This window comes from Electrona antarctica, assembly GCF_951216825.1.
Source record: "Electrona antarctica genome assembly, chromosome: 1".
Lineage (NCBI taxonomy): Eukaryota > Metazoa > Chordata > Actinopteri > Myctophiformes > Myctophidae > Electrona > Electrona antarctica.
The window spans coordinates 53604976-53632079 of NC_136806.1; the positions used below are offsets into that span (position 1 = coordinate 53604976).

The window sequence follows — 27104 nt, forward strand, 5'->3', positions numbered from 1 at the left end:
TATCATGTTTTCATCTTCCGCGTTAGCTTTGCTCCACTCACCTGAGATGATATCTGTGTTGTCAAGCACCCAGCAGCCTCTGTCTGCACACAATCAACCAACCTAGGAGCTATGCTGGCTGCCTACCGCCTGAATGAAACCAGAGCCTTTACCTCAACAGCACATCTCAGAGTAATGTGTATGTGCGCGTCTGTTTGAGTGTGTGAGAGAGAGAGAGAGAGAGAGAGAGAGAGAAGGGGGAGGGGGATGTAGCAAAAGACAGTCCAGAGAGAGTGAAAGGAAAGGAATATAAAGGGTTATGTAAAATTGGTTGTCGCACACTGAAAATAGCCCATCTATAATACCATAAGCAGAAAAGCGTGTAGATCTGCTATTTTTGGTGTGTGACACTGCACACGAGGAACTAAAGGAAGTATATCAAGCCCTTCAGTCAGTGAACGTGTGTGTGTGTGTGTGTGTGTGTGTGTGTGTGTGTGTGTGTGTCCTCCCACTGCACTGGCTGGGAGGACGGCGGAGGGAGAGCTGTGTGAAGAGGCACAGGGGAGTTCAGAGGAAAGGAGAAACATTCAGTCTGCTTCTGTCTGACAGAGAGAGATAGGAGGGGGGGGGGGGGGGGGGGTATGGTTAGGGTTTATTATGTGCTGATGATGTCGCACTACCGCAGGCAAAAGCACTCAAGAGCATCGGAGAGCTAGATCAACTAGTTATCTATATACACAGTATAGCTATATCCATATACACAGTATAATGTACACACAGTCACACACACACACACACACACATACATATATATATATATATATATATATATATGCACATATTATACATGGTCTCACTAGGTCATGCAAGACTTGTCCTTCACACTGCCTTTCTTTTACTTTGCTCAGGTGATACCTATTCTTGTAATGGATATGGGTCATGAATCCTGTAACACACAGCGAGGCAAACAAATGAGAAACCAGGGTGGGTGTGCTCAATTTAGCGGGGAATTTACATGACCTTGTAACCAGCCCCAAAAGAACGCGATCCGATAGCGGAAATCTAACAATAAACTAGATTTTAAAAATAGCCTGCATGCATTGCCTAATTGAAAAGGACACACAAGTGGTTTGTGCTGCGACAAGAGACGGGCAATCACGTTCATTCACTCTCTTGTTGCAAAATACCGTAAGTTGCATTTAATTAAATGACAAAATGTGGTCCCGACGTTTTGGAAAATCACCAGGCATTGTATAGCTAGAGAACGCACCCTTGGGGGTTTGGTTTAGGATGCAGCGCATGTCTTCATTAGAGCAGTGGCTATCTGAGCAGCGAGCCAAGCAGTGGCCCTGGGGATGATGATGATGGATGGCCTCCTGGCTTGCCCTGTGTCACTGCACTGTCACATTCAGGGTGTCAATTGAACCCAGGCAGGCTGCATACGTTGTTGTTTTAAAATACATACCTTTTGCCATGATCACCCCCCCCCCCCCCCCCCCACCATTCTACCAGTTTTGACCCACTAAAACCGGAGACATTTGAAAGCACAGCTGATCCCGTTTTGTGTTGGAAACTCAGGCATTGCTTTTTAATGTGGATGGCAGGAATGGAGACCTTTTGAATCCAATGATGCAGAGACAGACAGACACCTACATTAGCCTCCTGATTCTGTATCATCAGTCAGGGACTCAGGACGTAGCTTTCCCCAATTGAATCATCACGTCCTTATAACATGATCCTTTTCCATAAGAAAAACAATGCATCGAAAGAGTGATTCATTCAACGTGAATAACAAATTACAGGTGTTGCTGGACGCAGATGTGAAGAGATCTGGCCACACATGGGGACAGCTGGAGAAAATGGCACAGGACCGGGATGCCTGGAGAGCTCTTGTTCGTGGCCTATGCGATAGGCCAAGACTAGTAAGTCTTGTTTTGGTTCTTGAAGTAGCCTGGCCCAGCCAGCGTGCTTTCTGGTCTAGAGGGGCGGGCTTGCTTGGAGCAAGCGCTGGAGAATATTGCTTCACCGATCAGAGCCCCCCCCCGCCCCTCCCCTCCCTGGTAGAAAACTGACGTCACTATATTGAGAGCACTGTAGTTCATTCCCACTCCTAGACCAGGAAATGTCTCACGTTCCCACTTCCCACTGGCTTTCATGGTGTGAGCCGTAGCGAATGAAAATAAAAGCCTGGGTAACAAGGCTATCCTTGAAGCAGCTCCAGTAGGACTATGGTCTACGGTCTTGGCAGACCTACCTTACCACCGTCCTCATGAGTGTTATGGTACGTCTCCCCCATCATCACATCAAATTAAAGCATAACCATCACCGACTCCTATTGCCTTGCAAATAGCCTGCATTAGAGTCAATACATTGAAAAAGGACACAATCATGTCACCCTCCGGTGGTCCTGGGATGCAATACCCTCCCCGCACAAATAATGTCCCCACCCTTTTTACGTCCCGACAGCGCCACTGGGCCGGACTCACTGGAGTCTGATATGTGGAGAAATGCACAGTACACACAATATGATGCGGATCATGCGGGTCATAATGGACAATGCGAGTCATCCTCTCCACAAAATCCTGAAAGACCAGAACAGCGGTCGCAGCAATGTTCCGTTACGTTCATTGCCTTGCAAGAACAACAGTTTGTCCCAACAGCAATAAGGGCTTTTCTCGGCCCCAGTGTTTAGTTTCCAAGATGGCCACAGCACCAGGAGGGGGTGGGGCGGAGGTGAGCGGGCGGGGTCGACATATGCCCTTACTGGGCTGCATTCACAAATTCAAGACACCTGTCTTGCGTCTGTGTTTAATGGCCTCTCCAATGCATTTCCAAAGGAAGCCCAGATGGTTTGACCAAACATTGTTTGATGGGGGGGGGGGGGGGGGGGGGAGGGGGGCAGAACAGTGAACACATCCATCAAAGCTGTGTTCAGACACAAGTCAGGTGTCAGACACAAGGCAAGTGTCTTGAACTGGACTATTGGCTCAATTAGCTTTGTTATTTATGAGTCTATGTGCAGTAGCAAATGATTATTATCCCCACCTTATGCTTATTCATAAATATATTTTTTCATATATATATAATTTATCTTCTCAATTTCGACCTGTGCCCCCCTCTTTTTGTGATGCGTTTTAACCTTATGAGACTGCCCTGTAGCAACTATAAGGTCATCTGAATTTCCTCTCAGGGATCAATAAAGTATCTATGCATCCATCCATCCATCCACCTTCCTCCTGCACATGTAAGCAGTAGTAGCATTATGAATGCTGAATTTAATTCAACAGCATATGAAATATGTGAAATCTTGTTTCATGGACTCAACTCAACTGTATTTAACACTTTCCCTCCTAATACGAATAAATTGACTGTAGAACAGCTTACCTCCCAAATTACGAGTTACGTTTTCATTAATTCGCGTTTTAATATGATTTAAGACTTTAAGACTTTTCTATCGGACAGAGTGGGATATGGCATGCAAAGGGTTCTGGGAAATTGAGGACCAATGCATTCAAATGGCGGCACTGGAGCGCAGCAGGCGTGCTCCTCCTCCGCTCTGTTGTTGTGATCGCCACTTTGATTTATTTTTCACCACTACGAGAAGCGATTACACCATTTTAAAGCGGATTTTCATGAAAAGGAACGATGGCGTCAGCGCGGTCGTTCTTCAAAGGTTCGTGAAATCAAGGCAGGGAGATCACGAGAGCTCACGATTATTTAATCCCTGCAGTCAAACTGTTAAAAAGGTAGTTTGGCAACAAGCTGACTATGAATACTGTATGTGGACAACCAGACAACATAATAGACTAGATACTACTACTACTGTAGTGTACTGCAGTAGACTACATATTGATTCAGATGCTCTCTTAAACAGGAACGCTATGCATAAGAAATTAAGAATGTGATGTAAAAGCATGATGGGAATCTACTCCAACATAATATACAAGCCGCAGGGACCTTGAAGCGGTAGCACATTCTCAAAATCAAATGCCTAGCAGCAAGCATGTGACTTTCTAAGCTTTCTAGGGAAATGTATTTTGCCCGAGTGTCCTCGAGTCTCTCTAAACTCTAAAGAGAGGATTACCAGGGGTGGCATTCCCTCATAGCTCAGCAGTGTTGCCAGATGTTGTTAGCGAAATAAGCAACCAGGTCTGGTCTAGGAAAACCAGCCCAAAATAAGTTAAGTTACTATAGGCCACATGAGCACTTTAAAGTAAACCTATAGGTTTACTTTACTGTATACAACGGCTACTTGACAATAGCCATGCGTTGTGAGGTTGTAGATTTGCTATTTTTAAAAAAACTCGAAATAAATGTGTAATATTTGGAAGATTTTTAAAACGATAGATATATATATATATATATATATATATATATATATATATATATATATATATATATATATATATATATACACACACACACACACACACACACACACACATGTGTATGTGTATATATATATATATATATATATATATATATATATATATATATTATTATTTTTTCCCTTTTTTTTTTTTTTAAGCAAGCCCTAATAAGCAACTAAACTTTAGTAACACGTAAAAAAAATGCAACCCCGCAACTACCAATATTTACAAGCAACTTTACAGAAAAGGAAGCCCAAAGTCGTTTACAATAAGCGGACATGGCAACACTGTGGCTCAGCCGAATCACTTGCTCAGATTGTTGATGAGAACGTGAGACGTGAGTCACATGTGCAGCCACACCTTCTGTGACACAGGTGACTGAGGTGAGGGCAACAAACACATGCAAAGTTTCCCTTCTTGGCTGCCAGACTGTACCAGACAGGAGGCATGTCATGTCTCTAACCACAATCTGAAATGCATGGTGCCAGACCCTAGTATTAACAGTACAAAGCTAGCATGGGTCATACAATGCCAGCCCCTACCTAATGTATCCTCTCAAACAGTTTGGAGTAATGCATTACCAAGTGAAGAGTTGGAATATGAATGATTATAATGAACATGACATCATACCTGGGCACTTCAGGAGACTAAGGAGAGACTACTACTAATACTACTATGATTGCCTATTTTGTATTGCATTGGATTGATGCCAACAGATTAATTTCGTTGTACACAAAATAAAATCCATCCATCCATCCACTACCCAAATTAAATATACTGTCTGGGACAGTCTGGAGCACTCGACTGGTCTACACGTGTTTTATTGTTTTGCAGGGGTGGCTTGGCTGCTAAACACGTGGCTGCAGACCGGTCAAGTGCTCCAGTATATTTTATTTGGATAGTATCTCCTGAAGTGCCCAGGTATTATTATTTTCTCCCTGTTGAGCACCGACGAGCCCTTCTATCTTCTACTGGCTGGAGCGCGCTGGACTTTACCATGTTGTCAAACAAGTTGAAACAACATTTATTGGCAACATGTAGCTGACTTTTTAAAAATATTGAATATTGAAGAGTGAAGACATAGATTTTTAATTATTGCCACAACATGCAAATCGAACCCTTTTAAAAGCAATGAACACTATTTGCATTGCACTGATTTGACGATAATTCATTAGACCCCTTGGTGTGGTTGTTATGTGCAATGGATGTCTTCCTTTTGTATTTAGGGTTTCTTCCGGACAGTCAAACGTGCCAATGAAAAAAAAGACAGTGATATAGTGACATCACAATATCATCCCCTCCCCCTTTATCAACAGCAGTTGTGGGTGCGGCTTCAGTTCAGGTGGATCACCAGTCACCACCCACCACTAAAGACCAAACTACAAACCTCCCAAAACAAACTAATTCGACTACTCCTCTGTCTGGGGCCCACCATGACCCATCTTTTTGCAACCAATTTTGAAAGTCTAGGGTGGCTCTGGGTAGAAAAAAATAAAAGAGTCCGATATTTAAAATTGTAAATGCCGCTTTGCCCTCTATGCCCTCTGTACCCGCATACCTGACAAACTACCTCAAAACGTGAGCGACTCCCACAGCCACAATACAAGAGGAAGTGAGAACAACGAGCTGGTACCACCACCCACTTTCAAAACAAACATGGGCAAATTCTCCTTCTACAGCACTGCCACCCAAGTGTGGAATGCCCCGACTCCATCCCTAAAAAAAATTGCAAATTTTTCATGTCATGATTATGAATTGAATACCCAGGACCTGAATGGAAACAAGACTGCAAGGACTTTTTTCAGTGATCCCATTGGACGTGTGTTTGATTGTACCCTGTACTGATTACATTTCTGTTTGACTGTACCCTGTACTGATTACATTTGTACTGATTACATTTCTGTTTGACTGTACCCTGTACTGATTACATTTGTACTGATTACATTTCTGTTTGACTGTACCCTGTACTGATTACATTTCTGTTTGACTGTACCCTGTACTGATTACATTTCTGCCAATAAAGTATTCAATCAATCAAACCAGGCATACTTAATGAACTGATGGGCATGTGCACATAAAAACGTAATTCTAACAAATGCTGTACACCTTTTTTGAAGAAATTCTTCCTCCTTATATAATAATACCTGATGATCATGTTTTAGGGTGGAAAACAGCACACCATCTTTAAATATGGCCTGTTTTATGTATTTTGATTGCATTTTGTTTTACAAAGCCTAAAAGAAAAACAGAAATGGAATTTGTAATGGAACACAGTGTGACAATTAACCAGTAAAAAGTAAAAATGTCATGATCGTGATATCCCTATATGCCACTGCCTATTGCCATTGGTCGGTTCCCAACCTTTACAAGCCGCGACACCCCCCCCAAATAATCACCCATGAACTGTGGACCCCCCCCCCCCCCCCCCCCCTGACAAGCACTTAGGAATTGAGGCATTCAGTTTAGTTTCACTTGTTCCACAGATAAATATTGTGAAAATAGCAGATCAATAGCTGATCTACAAGCATAGCATAGTTTGTTGATTACTTTTGATGTTGTAATGGTCCCCCCCTCCCCCCCCCAAAGTCAGTTGGGAATCCTGCAGGTTGAGACACTAAAGCCCAGGTTGTACTAGACTAAAACTAAAGCCCATACATGGGGTCTCTACACCTCCCACTGTACAGCAGACCAGTGTCTATCTCCATTCTCTACGCATACCAAACTGGTCGAAAATAGCACCCATGGCATTAAGGTTTCAGACCAGGATTCCTCTAAAACATTGCATTCCATTCCATTCAACAGGGACAGTGAGAAGTATAGTAATTCATTACGAACAAAGACTCTCTCTCTCCAAATTCTCACAGTTAAAACTGTGACTTGAAACATTGCACCGAAGCAGTGTTGTTTTCGTGGACTAAAACTATGACGAAAAATGTTCGTCGACTACCTTTTTTCCACTGACAAAACTGCATAAAAACGAAATGAAAACTAAGCCATGATGACTAAAAGTAAAACTATGACTAAATAATATACTGTTGATTTTGTCACCAAATAAAAACTAGACTAAAATGTTAGGAAGGGACTAGTGGACAAGAGATCCAGTTTAACTCATTTTACACTTGGTTGCATGATGAAAATAGCAGATCTACAAGCTCACGACACGACGCAAGTGTAAAATCAGCCATTACGACGACATCAAACAAAGCGCGCCAAAATACATTTTAGTCAACTAAAACAACTGTAGATTTAGTCGACTGAAATCGCATGACATTTAGTCGGCTAAAACTAGACTAACACTAAAACATTCCAGGTGACTAAAATAGGAGGAAAACTAAGTTTCAGTCCAAAGACTATGACTAAACTAAAATAGAATTTGCTGCCAAAAACAACATTGCGACGAAGGCCTCTTGTTTTACATTTAGTCATGACTCATCATACATGACTGCAGAACATTACACTGCACTGGTTCTCAACCTTTTAAGGCCGCGAGTGACCCCCCGAAAAATCATATTTTCACTGGGGACCTCCCCAAAATAATCATATTTAACTGGGGACCTCCCACCCTGATAAGCATTTGGAATGTAGTAGTTGAGGCATAACATTTTCTTTGACTCAGCTCCACGGATAAATATTGTGAAAATCGCCTTAGGCTAGCTACTACAAGCTCACAATGTCAGCTCGTAGATCAGCTACTTTCACAATGTTTTCCTCTTATATTATTTGATATTTTTACCAGTTAGTTAGTTTGATGATTACTTTTTATGCAGCAATGGTTTTTTTCTTTGCTTTCTTTTCTATGTATTAAAACTTTCTTTAAAGTCCTTTAAATTGTCACTTCACTTGAAGTGAAGTGAACATGTGAGGAGGACCCCCCCTGGGGGTCCAGACCCACAGGTTGACAGCCTCTGCACTAGAACATGGACATTTAGTGCCTCAATTACCAAATAAGCCAGTCATTAATTAATACAGTTACCTGAAACTTTCCACGAGATAAGAAAGGTTGGTGACAGGTACGGTAACAATGCCATAGCCTACCCTACATGACAAATATTAGCCAACTATAAATAATAAAAAACATGTTTAGGCATAATCACACTGTATCTGGGCACATTACAATTCGTCTCGCCTTCTCTAACCAAAAATGTAAATGTACACAAATGTTAATGAAGCTGAGCTGTGAAAAAATGGCTGCTCTACAATATTCTTTTTCAACACTTTGGAGTGTTGCACAGTCTCAAGTGTATATAATACAAACTGGCTATATGCTTGACTAGCATATAGTAGAACTTTATGTACAACAACAACAACAACACAAGGTTAGTATTACTATTGTTATTGAAAATGAAAACAGAGGTGCTGGCTGGGCAAGGCTGTCTGGCCAGCCCATAAAGGAGTATCTCAGACTGAAGAAGTGAAGCCATAAATAATTAACTGTCCTCCACTGACAGCTATAGTGACAGCCTGTTTGGTCCACCTGTAATAGACCCAACTGATAGAGAAGGTAATAAAAAATACACACGTGCATGGGGAACAAAGAGAGAACTCTAGCTACTCGGCCGTGTCGCTCACCTGGCTGGCATTATAAATACAGTAGCCTAATAAATGGCCCCCGAACCCTGTTCGGGTGCGACTGCGAACACCTTTAACCGTTTTAACAGTTTGTTAAATCAAACAATTCCACAAGTTTTTACCCTAGCACGGTTTCACTGTACGTTACCTTTGGACATGTTATTTTAAGCCACATTGTTTGCTTTGAATTACATAACCTGTCCGAGAGTCAACTCAACTCAGACAGAGCGAAACTCGTCTTACCTGTAAAATGTTTTCCCCCCCGGAAGTAAGTTAGCCTAGCTCAGCCTAAAAAACAAAGAAGGTATCGTGGTGGTGTCGGTGAGTCTCGATGAATCGCGGAAAAACACGCTTTAAAAAACGGTGGACGACGTGTGTCTATAATAGCGAAGAATCGCGTTTGATGATCACCATAGCGCGACGGAATTGGTCATATTTCTGGCTGCTCCCCCCCAGGTGTGGTTCATCAGGCGAAGGCTGGCTCTCTCTCAGACAGGCAGGCAGCAGGCTGGCTGGGCAACAGTCCCAGTTTCGAACAACACACACACACACACACACAGAGAGAGATAAGACACACCACGGTCTGACGTTCACCACTAGGACGTCCATGCAAATATCACATCTGTCAAAGTATAGCCTGCCTGTACTGCCCTATGGGTAACATAACATCTGTCATATAATGTGATTATGTGAACTGTACTTTCCTGTAGTGTGCTTTGTTTCTGCACACTGCTTCAAAGAACTCACAATAATATTATGGAGCCTATGGGGAATATACATTATAGGCCTATAGTTTATGTGTATATACAGTATAGGCCATATAGCCAAAGGAAACAAGACCAAAACATTGTATATTTTTACCCAACTTTTTTTAATGAGTGTGCTAATAAGTAATAATTGGTAGGACATCATTTGTCCCAATTCTCAATAATATAATATAGTATAGCCTAAGAATTAACTTTAAACCCAGAGATTGCCAATTATGTCTGAGCACGGTGACTTATCCGATATCATATAATTCAAAGGATTTATCATGGGACCATGGGGGGGGGTCCTCAGTCCCCACTACAGGCAAGACCCCACAGAAGAGGTGGGGGGCGCCCGCTGGCCTAGTGGTCCAGGTGCATGCCACATATAACAATGGCTCCTAAAGTGGGGTCCGGGGACCCCCAGGGGTCCTTGAACTAAATGATAGTTTGGAACCAAATGGACTAACGGGTCCATTTGAACACTCAGAGTTAAATTAACTTTGATTTTACTATATAAATTGGGGGTCCCAGAGATAGAAATGCCATTACATGTGGGCCCGTAGACTAATGCATGTCAAACTGGGGGTCCTTGAAATTAAAATGGTTGAGAATCACTGCTAGAGCCGTAAAGAATCTTCTCTTATGGGGGGGTCAATGTTTTCAAATGGGGGTCCACAGGCTACTTGGTGGTCCTTGACATGAAAAAGTTCGACAGCGCGTTGAGTGTCCACGTCCCGTTCATGACTACCTTTGCTGTGTCTCTCCCCTTCTCTCTCTCCCTCATTCCTGTCATTTTTCACTTAAATATTTCAATAAAGGCAGAAAAGCAAAAAAAAGAAAAAAGAAGAGGCTGGTGAATGTAAATCTGTGCTGCAGAGCATGCCATGGACAACTCAAGGACAACAGCTTTAAGTCTTTTCCAAACTGTGTAGGGACCCATTTTGGAGACTCAGACCCATTTTCATGGGTCAGGATTTCATTTGTTAAATTATTTCAAAAGATAAAACAAACAAAAAGAACTTCATACATTAAAAAAAACCAATAAATGCATACATTAAAAAGTGCTATATTGTCACTAGTTTAGGTCCTGGTCCTTGGGTCTCTTTTTGATCTCGAGCTAAAAAAACCGTGAATCTTAAATCACTGTGGTGGTGTAAGATTGTGTTTTGTTAAAAATAAACAAGTAAATCCCTATCATAAGTCATGTTTTATCTCAAACATTAATAAATATAATCACTGCAAAGTGCATTTCTGTGTCGGCCAATAGACTTGATATTCTGATTTACTATATGATGATGCAGGAATATTGCATACTGGTAGGTGTGCCAGATTTCAAGAAGGAATCTACAAAACGGATACCAATGGCTGACCAGCCTTACCATATAGGCTGCATACAATAATAGTAGTCCAGTGTACATTGTAATGTACAGAGCGTTCATGGCTCAGTCTGCCCCCTAGTGCACAGACTCTGTCAGCTCCAGGTTCTTGTTATTGTGGCATTAAGTAATTTCAGTCAAAAACAATTCTCCCCTGTATGCTTGCTGAGCCAGTGTTTTGAAGACCAATCAGTGTGAAATGATGTTCCTTCGGTCATGTTGAAGCATAAATAACAATTTTCAAATAAATAAGGAATGATAAATTAATACATTTAAATGATTTTCAAATAAATTGTAAACATTATGGACACGGACGGACAGTGGTAGTCAAATTGACCTGTTCAGTCAAAATGTTTATCGCCCTTAATGTTAATGTATATGTTGCAGTCATCACAAGTCCAATGATGAATAAAGTTAGAATGAAAGAATTGAGTGCCGGATACATGTCTGACCCAGTATTATTTTTGGCATGATAAACAATGAATACACCATCTGAGAGGTAATGCTGAGTCAAGTATTATTTGATGACTGAGTAGCCATTTACCATTCCATTATTGGAGCACATGCCGAAAAAGCTCATGCCCAAACGAAGACTTCTGTCTGCATTCTACAGATCAAACAGCAAAGAAAGGACAATGTAAAATAAAGAACAAAGAGGCCCATAAATGTTACAATGAGGCCCACTCCTGCATACAATGGATTGTGATATACAGTAAGAGCAAAGCATTTCTCTGAAATCTGGCCATGGTACCATACCATGGCCATATTAGAAACGGTTGGTAATGGCGTTTATGAATTTTACACATCAAGTGATTACAGGCAATCTTGTGAACTTGACGTTTTAACACCTTGTTAAACATGAAAGATAGCCATGACTCTGTTATGTGGCAGGAGGCTTTGGGAAAAGTGCATGACTTTCCCCCCCCCCCCCCTTTACTAAATAGGATGGTTTAAAAAAAACAAAAAATGACAAATAAAATTCAAAATCAACAATTTATTTCCTCTCTCCATGGGGATTTATGTCATCATGAACATGAACAAGAATTGTAACGGGGACAATATTGGGGAGGAGGCTTTAAAATGTTACCTGCAGTACAAATACAGTCCGACCCATACCGTGGTTCATGTACTATTCCAGAGGCACTCTAACAATGCAACGCATTGCAAACTCTCCGTCATAGGACTTGGGGGGGCGGGAACAATACTAACACTGGGCAGAATGAGTAACAAAGGAATCTTTAGCTCAATATGCCATGTATTGTAGAAGTATGTGCTTCAGAACACAGCACAGGGAAATACAAAACTATAAAATAAACAAAACACAAAGCTGTAATAAAACAATATTGACAAACGAAACGATGAGAATGTAAGTGCACAGCTCAGATCATTGTGCAAGCAACAACACCACGTCATGAAGAGATGCAGACATCTCCAGTTAAAATGGATGACACTTGATTCAACATCATCTCCTTCATTGGCAAAAGAAATGAAAATCACACAACAACATGCACTACTAGTGTCATAAGAATAGTCAAGACATCAGATATACCACAGTCTGAAATCCTGACATTTTGATGAGCTCAAGTGCAATTATCAGTCCTACCTCTGGCATCACATACATTGTAATGTAACTATATGGCTTACTAGGTAAACGGGTCCATATAAACTGGAAAAAGGTACATACTGTAGACATCTTTCATAAAAAACAAAACTATGGTATACAGCAATATATTGGCAGACCAAACTAAAAGAGCTAAGTAACTTTATGTAAACAATGGTATACCACTGTACAGCTTACTCTAACATGGTATTTACAAGTTTTTTTTACGCCTTTCTTTTTTCTAGCTAGTTCCCATGTACAGGGTCAATACTAAAGGAAAGAAAAACACATGGTGATGACGTACACTGTACGTTAGGCAAAGCCAACCATCTCATCTACTTGCAAAGAACTAGGACCAAGGAGAGGAAAACAACCGACATTTGAACTTGTTGATCAGCCCAATGCCTTTCTCCTCCTGTTACATGAATGTGTATATATATATATATATAAGGCAAGGATGCTTATGGAGGTCGGCTGCACGTATTTGCAAGGGATTAGAGACAGGATTGCCGGGATATCGGTCAATAGTTCTTTGGGGTAAATGCACTTTCTCAAAGTTTCGAGATTCACATATTTGTCATAATATGTAACAAAGAAAATATTTTCTGTTTTTCAGGATATGTGCAAAATCCGCTCTAAAGCAAAGTGACTGTGTTGCAAATTCTACTGTACAAGGTACTGGGAGACGCACAGTATTGTCTCAAGAAGACGCCAGTGCACACCCTTATTCCAACATATTTACAAGGCACTAAGGATAGGATTCAAGGGCCACACATCCAGTCTCATAACAGCCTCCTCAGTCCGGTCGGAATATAGGATATTTGGGTAAGAATTCTATAAGAATTACCTATGAAAGGAAAAAGGCATAAATTCAGTATAGATGCCATAATGAATCCCAACATATGACAATAACGACTGAGCTTTTACTTACGTATTCCATCATATTGCTGCTTTCACATTTTCTTTTACTAAGTTTCCAGTGCAGCCCCAGCTGATGAGAGGAGATAAGACACACACATTGTGAACACACACACACATGCACGCGCACGCACACATGCGCGCGCACGCACACATGCGCGCGCACGCACACATGCGCGCGCACGCACACGAAAATCACAAAGGAAAATCTGTCTGAAATCTCCCCCTCAGTGTGAGGGGGAGTTTGGGTAAAAGGCTGTCTGCTTTTGCCGGGGTCAAATTGTGGCCAGACACCCTGAAGAGCTTCCTTTATGTCTGTGCACAGCAACTAGCGGTAATTTGTTGCTGTGAGACAAAGCAAAATTAACATGGCATTTTACTGCTGACCTCATGGTCTGCTTGGACCCCGAGAAGACCATGATCAGGCTGAAATAGCTTTGAGCAGAAAAATGACTTGTATTGGTGGCTAAGGTTTACATAATAAGTTAACGGTCATCATCCATCAATCAGGTACTCTCACAACACTAAACACAGACAATTAAACACGTTCAAACAGGTGCTAATATGCAATTTGTCCTCTGTCTTACCTTGTGGTATAATCGGTTATTTTCCCACTCTAACAACTTTTGAATGGATCGTCTTGTCTGTAGGGGGAGATTATAATGTTATATGTTTACCTTGCTTATTCTAAGTCACTCTGGTTAGGAGCATCTACTAAATCCCTAAATTGCAAATATATGCATATGAGCACAGAGTAACAGAACAACAACTCACTCGTGCACTGACTTTTACAGATAACAGTAAATAACCACAGTATTTGCGTTTATAGACTGTAGTCCCCTTTTACCAGCCAGTAATTTCCACTTTGTTGTCAGGAACACTTGGCAGTAACACTGCCTTTAAATGACGTATCACTCTTGAGCGGGGCTGGGCTTGTGCCGTGTGATGCATCATTTCTACACAGTCACTAATTGATTATGAGCTGTTATTGGCCTATACGCTTGGCCCAGTAGTCTGGATTGCTATAATAGTCCCAGAGCAATTAGCGCTGATTTAAGGGAGAGTTGAACTGTGAAGCGCACACACGCCACAAGGATGGCTGATACTTACTCTCTTGTTGAGGCAGATAACGGGCCATAGACTGCAGCCTACTGTACAGCAGCAACACAGACAGCCGCAAAGAAGCCACTTCACATTGACAGGCAAGTTCTTCCTCAAACAAGAATTCACTCTACTGATGCTGGTTTTGAATTCCTCTGGAGCTACCTAGAAAAGAAAGAATGGATGTAAGAACATGAAATGCCCACTTCCTAATGGTTCTGAATGGGTAAGCACTTTTCACAAAACGGTATGAGGCAGTGAGTGAAATAATTCAAAGGTGTTGAGATTCCTAATTGCTCAAAAGAAACCCGCCCTAAAAGGATCAAAGGGATAGCCTTTGGTAAACAAACAGGTAGATATTTGCTAGATGTTGTCCAGAGATGAGATATCTCGTAATAAGTAGTATGCCTCTAACTTGCTAACCAAGACCTATTCTAGACAATTCAGGGCGAGGAGGGACTCAAAAGAGATAAGCTCAGTGCCTGTGGCAGTGCCGGGCCAAACAACATGAATGGATGCTCATTCCTCGCCGAGTCTGTACGCCATAAAACAGGGGTCGTAATCTTTTATGACAGGATGCAAAGGTCTCTTTGCAAACAGCCAAAGACCTTAGAATAAAGCTCAGCAGGGCTTGATCTGCACCCTTCAATCATCATAATTGTGACCTCGTCCATCACATGTCACCCCTGGTCACAATACTGACGGTACATTTTATTGCCCCACACTTCCCTCTGTCCGATCTTACCCCTACAGCCTTTTTGTGTTTCAGTGTCCGACTCAGGAAGCTTTCCTTTCTTGTGGATGGCAGAGTCTTTATTTCATTATTTTATCACCTGGAGTTGTACCTTCCCAAACACCAGGGTCCCTGCCAACCGAACTCCAAAAGGCGGCTTACTCATTTACAGAGCTCCACTGCAACACATTCAGGCACTTTGGATGCACTGTGATGTGTTTCTGAAAATGCATCTTCTCGGATCAAAACCAGTCCGAGAGGTTTGATCAAAATGTCAAGAAGGACAATGGATTCACCATTAATTGATTAATTCAACCCACTTGGAGTCAACAGGACATTTCTGGAAGTGCATGAATGATAAAAGTACCTTTCCTGTGAGGACAGAGGGAAACTCTGCATCAAATTTGTTGCTCAATCCAAACCTGTAAAAAGTAATAAGTCAAACGTTAACATTGATTTAATTAACCTTTATCCAAACCTAAAGTAACAGGCCATGGTCTACTCTAAAAGTACATTTTGTACACAAAAATACGTTCCAACAAACAAGTGTCAATTAATGCAGAACACTTTCTCCCAAAACAATAAACCAGCAAACTAAGGCTCTATTGTTTGTTGTCGTGAAAAGGCTAAATCTGAAGCTACTCCGTCCACTGACAATGGAGACAGACAGACTGGATTCAGGCCGGGCTGTTAGTTTGGGGCTACTTGTGTGTAGCCCCAAACACATGCTCACATGCAGAGTTAAAAAAGCATGTTGGCCCATTTGCATCAGTATCTAAATAATTATTTCTCAGCATTAACTGGTATTAATAATACAGTAACCAATAAGACTGAGACTGACACTGAAAGTGAGGGTTAGGGTTTGTTCGGGGCTCGGGCTGAAAAGACATCATCTAGAGCTAGAAGGATGAGATTGTTGTGTTGTATCTCTCCGACCTATATTGTGATAGATCTTTTTTGGATTATTATTATATTTATAACATGTACACATATTCCTTACTTACCTATATTCGACAATTATTTCACCATGCTTTAGTACTTAAGTTTCCTATGAAAGCCACCTGATAAGCCCATTTGGGTTTTTTTGGCCTTCCATTGCATCCTATTTTTAAGAATTTGTCTTCCGTTTGTCTTCTTCTGTTTTTAACTATGTGCAAAATGATGTGGTTATCAAACTTTTTCATGTCAAGGACCCCCAAATTTAATTAATATGTATTTGACTACGGACCCCCATTTGAAAAGAGTTTGAGTCAGGGAACCCACTCAAGACAGACTGTTGACTCACGTCAAATTCAAGGAAAAGAGGGTGGTGTTTTTCTTTTTTTTGACGATGGGTTCTCAGATTGGGGAACCCCATACAAGATTTGTGCTGTTAGAATGTTTCAAATATATTCAAAATTGTTCACAATTAAAAGGGTAGGAAACACTGTTTATATTCACACTGATGCTGGCTGGATATCCAAAATATCCGTCCACCCTTATCAATGTGCGGTCTGCAGGCCAGTTGAAACTCAAGGTCACAAAAAAGGAACGTCTAAACTAAGACCAGAGGTCACCGAGCCTTTTCTGTCATAGCCCCCAAACTGTGGAATGAGCTCTCCTCCCATATCAAACTGGCCCCCACCATTGAGACTTTTAAATCTTGCCTCAAGACCCACATTTACACCTTGGCTTTGAATTCTGTTTGAGATTTTCTGTATTTTTGTTTGGCTTTGTTATGCGTTATTTTTACTGTTAGCTTTATAGTGTAATTTAGCTTTTAACTTTCTGTACATAACTCTGTAAACCCTGAGTTGTGAAATGTGCTATATAAATAGGATTGGAAAATGAGGAACGATACATACACCTCCATGGTTTGATTTGTCACATTTGTGTTTGACAATAGAATACTACAGGGTTAAAGTGGTCAAACTGATTTTGATGGTGTATATACTATATACATTTAGTTGGGGGTCCCCTGGAAGCCCTTCAAGGATCCATAGGGTTTCTCCAGACAGAGAATGAGAATGGGTGTCCTGTCCGCACTCTGCAGCCTCATACGCTAGCCCCTTTCGGTACCCTCGGTTACCTAGGTAACCGAGGGTCCCGAAAGGGGCTACCTCATAGGCATACATTTGGACTGGAGGTACTTGACATGATGATGTGTGAGAAGAGAGCCACTAGTAGTAAGTCTAATGTCACATCAGTCTAAAAAAACTATTCGGGCTAAGATAACTGACAGCTGCTTGTAAACACAACGATGCAACAGACAAGTGCCTGGGGGGGTGGTCTATTAAAGCTCAATAGATATTACATCATCCTGTCAGTCATCATGATGATGATGATGATTGTGATGATGATGATGATGATGTTGCAGCTGAACAGAATGGACAATGATGATGAATGATGTTAAGTCATCAAGCATGACCGACAGGCGGCTGACTGCTTCTAGTTAACGTTGCAGCACATGACAGTCATCTAAAGTTAATTACCTAGTAGTTAACGGTTAACTACCTTACAGTCGTTCCCTGGTGGTCGGTGTCACACACACACACACACACACACACACACCCCTACTGAATATTATATGTCACACACCCCTACTGAATATTATATGTCACACACAGGTCTCTACCACAGCACCACAACGACGCCTATAGCACCAAACCTAACGGTTATAAGCTCGCTGTTGTTGTGCTTAACGGTTAGCTTTAGCAGCCAGCCAGCCAGGCAGGCTAGACAGTTTTGAGGCTAGTAAAGGAACAGAAACATGGCCGCTGGGGACCGCTGTAAAGTGTTCACTCGGCTTACACTGTGATGTGTCCGGCGCCTCGCATGACCACGGGCTCGGGGCAGTACCTCGGCAGGTGCTCCTCGCTCACTACATGCTCATCTTCCTCCTCGTCTTCTAACTCATAAATGGTATCAAAGTCCGCCATGTTTGTTGGGCTGAGCGAGAGAACTAGACGCTCATCGTGACGTCACAGTCATCATAGCCAGGCTGCGCACGCACTACGCAGCCAGCCACGATCTGAGCGAGAGCGCGCATCCATCGCGCGCGTAGCAACTGGACCTTGCTTGCCGTGCTGAACAAAAAGTATACTCGCATGTAAAAGTAAAATATTTGCCTACTCTGAGTCTCTGAGATCTGCAGTGGAGAAATACTCCAGCAAAGTAACAAATAGTATAGCCTAAAAGTATTTGAGTACTTTTTTTTGTATAACAACAAAAAGTAGCCTATACATGTCATGGGTTTATTCATCCCTCGCGAAGATTAAAAAACTGCATTTATCTGGGTTAATCGGAGTGGGATTACATTTTAGCTTACAACTTTAGTTGTAATAATAACCCGCTTACCCGCTGGAACAGGTTTGCCATAACGTGATTCAATCATATAGGCCTAGTTAATAGTTATGGGATTCAATTAATTTGACCATGCTGACCGGTTCTCAACATGTGGGGGGTCCCCCATGTGATTTTTTTTGGGGGTCCTCAGGTGACAGTGAGTGAATTCAAGTGTCAATTTAAGGACTTTTAATACCTTTTTTAATACCTAAAAGGAAGGAATAGAAAAATAGCTTTGTATACTGCTAATCAACAGGCCTATAAACTGGTCAAACATATTGGTCAAATTGTCAAATAACATAAGAAAAAGGTGATCTACAAGCTCACAATGCAGTGTTTGCCATGGCGTTGTGAGCTTATAGATGGTATATCTATATGATCATCTATGTCATGGAACCGAGTCAAATTAAAAATAAAATGCCTCAACTACAACTCCTGTCAGGGTGGGGGGACCCCAGTTCAAATATGATTATTGTGGGGGGTCCCAGCCTGAAAAGGTTGAGAATCACACTGGACTTCACTAGACTATATTATACTGGTCTGGATTTAAGGAGCCAGCCTATTATTTCCCATAAACATGCATGCGTATAGACCTATAGGCCTGCCTGTGCCATACTCACGGTGCGACTCACTGACAGTGTGCTTCTGCAAATGCATGCGTGTAATATGGAGCATTAAAGTAAAATTAGGCTAAGTAAATTAGCTTTTTTGAGAATTTATACTTCACAAAGACCCCAAAATAGTCTATATAGACGTTGCTTCGTCCTGCGTGGATTATTGTAAAGGTGGGCCATCTATTCATGCATGCCTGCTATCCCATTCAGAGCATTTATAAATACCCTAAAAAGCATTATGCAAACAATATGTTATGTAAACGCTTAAATGCTTTATTTTGTCATTGTATAATATTTACAAGGTTCAAATAAAAGTGTGCTAGCCATTCAGAGGCTTTGTAGACCATTAGGCTGCATGATATATAGCGTGTTTTACTGCTCACTGCAGTGCCCAGGCAGTCCACAGCCAAAAATAAAACTGCTAGAACTAGCCTACTATCCAAATTAGCTTGTATTTACACTTTGAAATGCTGCCACCATGCGCAACTTGCTTCCTTTATCCCTGTTGTATTGCATGCGTTCTGATTAAATATGCTCGATGCAAAGCAAATGTTTTTAAATTCTCATTTTATTAACAAACACATATATTCGTCACAACATACGACATTGATATTTATATTTTTTTTAAACTCAGACACAAACCATTTAAAGCACAGTTAATTGTAGTCAAACATGTAGATTTTCTGCTTGCTTCTTTAATTCAAATTATTAGAACTATTCTATATGTTTTAAAAAAACGAAACGATATTTCAAGAGCCTCCAGCATTTCGTTGCTATATACACATCATCCATGCAGCATGTATTGCTTGCTATATAGATCATCTTTTTCCTCCACATCAAATCCATAGCAAATCCATTGTTCATGAATTGAATACATATATAGGACCACAATGGAAACAAGTCTCCAGGACGTTGTTTGTTGTGTTATCCTTTTAGCCTTAATGTCAACTTGTAGCCTATACCACGTGCTGTCTACATTTCTGACTAATAAAGCATTCAATCAATCAATCAACCAACCAATCAATCAATCAAAATAGCATGTGCTTAAGGATGTATTTCTTGAGTCAGTCCCCTGGGGCCTCATGGTTGCTTGCCTGCGTGTATCCAAGTTCAGGAAAGGGGAGTGAGTGCTCAGTTATGTTCATAGATCGTCCAAAAAAAAGGCGAATTTACCGAGTCACAGTGACTTGCTGTATATTCCTGATAGGTGGCAAGGTGTTCAATGAGTTCATGCCCGGCGGCGGGTATACGAGAGAACCGTGTCCGTGAATGTCCGACGGGCTGAGTGACCCGGGCACCGGCAGGGGACTCACTGAGCCCGGGTCACTGTGCACTGACCCTCCGCTGCCGTCACACTGGCCCAACTTCTTCTTGATTAATTTCCTCTCCTTTGCTCTGCGATTTTGAAACCAAATTTTTACCTGCAAATAGAAAAGAAAAGTTTTGTTTTTAGACGGGTTGCATGTAAATGTAACGTGTTTATGTGTATAGGGCCTACGGCTATATTTTATATCGTGGTGTTTTCATATTATTTAGCAGCAGCACAGCACAGCAAAGGGCCAAGACAACATACCTGTCGTTCCGAGAGACCCAGGTTGACCGCCAGTTCCGATTTTCTTCTAATGGTGATGTATCGGTTGAAGTGAAACTCCTTCTCCAGCTCCAGTCTCTGGTGGTCCGTGTACACGACCCTGTATTTCTCCTTCGTTCTCGTTTTACCTAGAGAATGCAACAAATTGTAGGTTAGGATATGCATGGCCCAAGGGAACTCATGGTCACACATTCTATATATAGTCTTTCATCTCATAACATGTCAGATGGTTCGTTTGTTAAAATAAACGTGTTATATCAAACGATTTCCAGGCTATATCAGTCTATCGGTCGAGACGATCTTTTATACAAATTGCCATAAATCCAGATTGTCCTGTTGACCTGTTTTAAGATATGCAAAATAGGCCTCTGATCTGGCTTTGATGTCACTTTGAGAAAACAGCACAGTGGAATGCATTTACCTTAACATCCATTGATATGTTAAGAGGAACACATCGGACACACAAAGCGAACATGGGGAAAAGATAAAAATCGGGTTTTGCCCTAATACCTCGAATAAGCATCGGCAGACAAGTTCTATTTGGAAATAACAAGACCATATTATGGTTGACTTTAGCCTATACCTTGGCCTACAAATTGGCCTGATACATTATTTTAGCCTATAGGCATACTAATTGCCTGATACATTATTTTAAGTTGCGTCACATAGGGTGTCCACTTTAAAATATAGAAGGTTATACGAAATCATCATATCGTTCTATATTGCCAGACCACAATGTTTATGGAATTTTACGCACATGGGTCGCAGGTGTTAGGCCTGTGGCACAATTGGCTACAATTGGCACATTCCCCCCCAAAAAGCAAAGAAACGTATAGGCCTATTGTAAAAATACGATTATACTATTAGGCTTATAGTTACATATGTAAATATTGATGAAGAAGACCTATATATTAGTAGACCTTCATAACCTCGCTCGAGACGTGCTGTGAAAAACGTCACTCTTTCCGGCAATATAACTCCCCAAGAGGAAGAGAGTTTGGTGCATATCAAAGCAAAAGAGGTGCTGAAAGAAAGGAGAGACAGCCCTGAATATGACTGAATAACCCTCAAAACCCCGAAACAATGTCAACAGGGAAGTCGAACGAACCCACGTCTTGTTTACAAGAGTAACAAAATTAGCATTACAAGCGAGCTTGGCACCGATTTCTCGCACCTTTTTTATTTGATTTCCTCCGCAGGAGTGCATAGCAGCCCCCCCCCCACACACACACACACACACAAGGCCAAGCAATAAGGGCCGCTTTTTGTTATAGGCTAAATAAAATGTATAACTTATTATTTAGGCTAGGCCTATATATAACATATTGCATAAATGCTGTCGGAGACTACATCTAGTGTACATGAATGCAGTCTCATGTTTAACTCAGCTGATTACATGCAGGTCAGTGGGATGTCAGTGAAAGTGAAACCATATCCCACCAATTTCGATTTGATCAAGGCTATTCAAATTACATATTTTTTGTTATTTATTTTATGATTCTATTTTAATTGGGTTACCCTACTAATTCTTTATAGGACATTATTTACCTCTACCTGCACGCCTATATTTGAAATTGTTTCACCCTTGCCTTGCGGTGCTGACAACTGACAACTGAATTCCCTGAGCTCGGGATCAATACAAGGTACATGGCATGGGATAAAGTAAAGTTTCTCCTAAATAAAACCTCAAGAGCTCATGCATTTAACGAACGCAATCCACGGTACCATCATCAATCAAACGAGCATTATAACTTCAGCACGATCATCATCATTGAACTCACCAGTGGAAGACGATTGTACAGTTTTGCTCATCCATTGGAACGAATTGCGCCTTTCCCTGTCATCGGGAGAAAGCTGTGCAACAACGCTAACGTTCTCTGGCGGCGGCTGCAATACCACCGAACCCGGAGCGTGCATGTGGTTGTATTCTGCCGACGAGCAATAAGAAACCTGTCCGGGAGAAGTGTTGTTCATGGGTGTGGGGATGACGTTAGGGGGCCCCAGACTATATGCTCCCCAGTCCTCGCGCGTCGGCGCGCCGTACGCGGGGCCCCAGCTCGCCGCGGACTGCGTGTGCGTGTGCGTATCCATGTTTGGCACATGATGGTATCCAGAAAAGTCGGGATATTGTGGCGTGGAAACAAAGTTCTGTGGAGGGAGATTGAGATTGATCCCCGGTCGTCTTACGGGCCCTTGGTGATACATGCTGCTTTCCTTATCCAACAGGTACCCCACGTACATTATATTTGAAAATAAATACGTACAAAATAAAATAAAATAAACGGCTAAAAACGACTAATATATAGGCTAATATTGAGGCGCCATAGTTTCCTCCAAACAATCCTTGGGTGTTGTTTCCGATGTAGTCCAAAACCGTTCCCCTTAAAATGATGTTATGCGACGTATAGTCCCAATCCTTGTTCGGCTTCACGTGATCTGGCTCCTTTGCCAAGGTGGTAAAGGTTTATAGATGCCTGCCCTGAAGTGACGTGAAGTCTTGGAGAGCCGCTATCTAAATGAGAAGAACGCATTGATGCTGCCGGCCCTAACTGCCCCTTCCTGCGACGCGTCATCACCTGACAGCGGGCCTATCCCCGAACATCTGAATAACTGACTACATGAATAAATTTACATATTAGGCCTTTCATCTGAATATCCCATACACAGACAGGCCGCAACCAACCATGCTGCAGGGAGAAAATAATACACTTCCAAAAACTTTATATTTTCCACTGTTCCTTTAAAGATGGCCTGCACATATATAGGCCCTTAATTGTATACACGAAGTTAATTTAAAAAATAATAACTGTATGCTTGTTTGATTGATTGAATATTATATTAGCAGTTTGCAAAAAAAGAGCACAGGAAAGTAGGCCTACTGTTTAATACAAGGTCTGCAGAAGGATTTTAAACTAGAAAGCCTATGGCTTGTTTCCATCATGGTCCTTTATAGGCTACACAATTCATCGAATCACATACAAACACACAATAGGGGAAAGGGGCCTATATACTATGCAAAAACATCATATAAACCTAAGTTGAATATTGCGTTTTATAGTTGTCTAATTTCACACTAGCCCGGTGCGCATCTGTTCTGTATATAGGCCTAAATTGCGAACAATTAGCCTATCGACCGTTTCGCGACAGTTCTCTGACCCATAAAGCTGTTATCTTTCAGCATAAGCCTACAACACATTTGACGCATTAACCTGTTTGTTAAGATATTCATCTTAACAAACGAGGTGCAAAGTATGGGCAACTTTTCTTTCTTGTTAAGTTGTAGGGCGAACATTTCGTGTTTTCCACCCACGTTCACACCTCAAGTTCGCACTTCACAGCTAATTCCGGTTAAAAGGAAACTCATTGTGGAGCGACACCCCCCACCCCAAACACCCCCCCCCCCCCCCCCCCCCACACACACACACACACACACCAATGACATGTCATCTCTCCACATAGGTAGTGTTTGCACGTCCACACAGACACCCCCCAAACTGGCTGCCGTTTCATTTTTGAGCCGAATCTGCGAACGAAAATAAATGCCTGCACATGGGTACCGACGAGGCTATACTGTTTCAGTGAAACTCTCATCACTCTGAGAATGTACTCTAGAGAGAAAGAACAGCAACCTGTAGGCCTACTATCAGAAGTCGCACCGGCTCCAATAGCACCGCACCGGTCAAGGCCGCCATGAAGAAGAACGCAGCTCCACCGACCCAAGAAGACCGGCCCCAGCAGCATCCTCCAAGGAGCGGTGTCAGTCTGGATGGGTTCGGGAAAGCTCTGAAGAACAAGGCTCGCTTCAAGATCGCAGTGCATGGGGCTTGATAGCTATATAAAGGCACCCTGGTCCACCTCAAAGTCTGGCTCTTTCAAGATGAAGATGTATACTCGGCCGATAATATATACGTCTTTAATGACTTTAAATGTTCTGATGAATTGAAAATGGAGGACCCTGCTGTAAACAAGTCATATATGTGCTTTCCCTGGATATATCTTTGCAGTATAGCAGTTTTTGTATTGCCTATACTTTCTTTTGAACATTCTACACACTGTAAATAAAAATGTCAATCAATCAATGAATCAATCCCTTTCCCCTTTTCCATGACTTGAAGGTTTAGCCTACATTATTGTCACACACCGGCTTTCCAAAGTCATTGAATATACGTTGTCTGAACGTGAAATTGAAAGCAAAACCTGTTCTATTCGTTCATTATTTAGTTTATAGGCTATATGGAGCAGTTTTATGCTATTTCAGCCGCGGCCTTGCAGTTCATTGTTTTAGGCTCCTTTTGTCCTTTATATTATAGGCCAGTGGTTCCCAAACGTTTTAGCTCGAGACCCAAAGACATGTTATGTCTCCTCCTCATGGACCCAAGCCCCAAGCTAGTGAAAATAGCAGATCTACAAGCTCACAAGGGTGGATGCATCATGCTTAAACATTTATTTATGTATTACTTTAAATGTAGGCTATTTATTCATTAAATTAGTTTGAAAAAATAATGCAAAATGTGACAATTTTCCTTTTAAATGTTTTGAAATTATAATTAAAAAAAAACAAAATGTATAGGGGAAAAAGGGGACCTATATAAAATGTGTCCGTGACCCACAAACGGTCCCGACCCAGTGTTTTGGAAACTTTAGGGCAGGCTACACTCACTGAATGGAGTTTGAATTATTCTTGGAGAAAATAAGCGTATAGATCATGATCAAATTACTATATTGACATAAAGGTTAGGCTACATGTATGTATGACGTATTGACTATCGGCTAATTATGAATATATATAGGCTAATGTCTCGGTTCATTTTAGCCTGTAGAAGTGTATATTTGTACTTCTCTAAATGTTTTGATGAATTGAAAACGGTGTGGGCCCTATATTGTAAACAAGTGTAATGCTTTTATGGTGTCGTCCACTCACAGTTAACAGTTTTTGTATTGAGTTGTGCTTGAAATGTAGCCTACTGTAATTCTGCAAACTGTTGATAAATACAAATACTTCAATCAGTCAATGTTACAGTGAGCCAGCCAACATAATTCTTTAATAGGCTACACTTGAATTAGCACATACATTTTTATATACTTAGCTATTTGATATTAATCTGCGAATGGGTCGTTTATGATGATAAGCATGCCCTATGCCTAGTTCCTGCCATTTCTGCATTTGGGCCTCTTTTGGGATTGTTTGTGTAGTCTACCTGGATTCAGCGACATGTAGATATGTACCCTCATTGATGGTTGCTGCTGCCCTCTTGTGGACAGTTCAGTTCTCCATTAACCTCCATTTCAGCCCCAGGCATTCTAAACTGTAATACTACAAATGGCTTGCTAATTGCTATTTTTGCTAAGTAAAACCAAAAAAGTACATGAATGAAATCTTTTGAAATGTTTGAAAACCTTACCAATATAGGAATGCCAATTAAGGGTTAATTGTGCTTAACTATAGCCAAATTATTTACAACATCTGCTCTCTTGTACTGAATGTAAAGTGGTAAAAGCATTACAGTCTTAACTATAGGCTACTAAATTAATTAAATTCATTATACTTCCCTGTTCAGCAAGTGTATATCTCCACTACTATACTGGGGAGGGGGAGCTCATACCTTCCATATATTCTAATTAAATATAAACCGACAGTTCTAACAATTAATTCACACAATATCCAGGAAAGACCACAAACTGTTACAAACAGGTATAGTACAATGTCATATTTTCCACATTCCATATTTTACACTACTCAAGACTACACACATAATATTTGCTATACAGTTTACGGTGTGTGCCAAGGTGTAAATATAGGCTGGTAATCTGCTTGATATATATATATATATATATATATATATATATATATATATATATATATATATATAGCAAGCATATTAGCTCTGCATTCAACACCATCCTCTCCCACAGACTGGTGGACATACTGGGGGAACTGGGTTTTCCACACAACACCTGCATGTGGATTAAGAGCTTCTTGTCTGGTCACAGCCAGAGGGTTAGAGTGGGCGATCACGATCACACATCCACGTCCCTCAGCCTCAGTACCGGCTCCCCACAGGGCTGTGTACTGAGCCCACAGACTGGTGGACATACTGGGGGAACTGGGTTTTCCACACAACACCTGCATGTGGATTAAGAGCTTCTTGTCTGGTTGCAGCCAGAGGGTTAGAGTGGGCG

The 27104-nt window shown here is 41.4% G+C and overlaps 3 protein-coding genes across 4 annotated transcripts in view; all 3 read right to left on the reverse strand.

Moving 5' to 3' along the window:
• The window catches only part of lnx2b (ligand of numb-protein X 2b), a 35716-nt gene extending 26199 nt beyond the window's left edge, over positions 1 to 9517 (reverse strand). For both annotated transcript variants that reach the window (XM_079509844.1, XM_079509843.1), the window contains exon 1: positions 9162 to 9517. The gene's annotated coding sequence lies outside the window, so the exon portion shown is untranslated. The remainder of the gene's footprint in view (positions 1 to 9161) is intronic.
• A 2763-nt stretch (positions 9518 to 12280) lies between these two features.
• chic1 (cysteine-rich hydrophobic domain 1) lies at positions 12281 to 18314 on the reverse strand. Its single transcript, XM_079510903.1, has 6 exons — positions 18186 to 18314; positions 15763 to 15817; positions 14672 to 14827; positions 14149 to 14205; positions 13575 to 13634; positions 12281 to 13490 (listed from the first exon to the last, which is right to left on the reverse strand). Exons 1-6 carry the CDS (start codon positions 18311 to 18313, stop codon positions 13440 to 13442), a joined length of 507 nt encoding a protein of 168 aa, XP_079367029.1. The 5' UTR covers position 18314; the 3' UTR covers positions 12281 to 13439.
• A 2188-nt stretch (positions 18315 to 20502) lies between these two features.
• Positions 20503 to 23165, reverse strand: cdx4 (caudal type homeobox 4; the record flags this gene model as incomplete). Its single annotated transcript, XM_079497400.1, has 3 exons — positions 20503 to 20754; positions 20907 to 21052; positions 22706 to 23165. The coding sequence occupies 3 exons, from the start codon at positions 23163 to 23165 to the stop codon at positions 20503 to 20505; spliced, it is 858 nt and encodes a 285-aa protein (XP_079353526.1).
• Positions 23166 to 27104: the final 3939 nt, after the last annotated feature.

Bases quoted from the DNA above. Each gene is read 5' to 3' on its own strand.
- chic1 (XM_079510903.1), bottom strand. From the start codon at position 18,313: ATGGCGGACTTTGATACCATTTATGAGTTAGAAGACGAGGAGGAAGAT. The intron at 14,828-15,762 runs GTACTTTTATCA...TTTCTTTTCTAG, and splicing joins CCTCTGTCCTCACAGGAAAG to GTAGCTCCAGAGGAATTCAA. The intron at 13,491-13,574 runs GTAAGTAAAAGC...TTCCTTTCATAG, and splicing joins GCAGCAATATGATGGAATAC to GTAATTCTTATAGAATTCTT.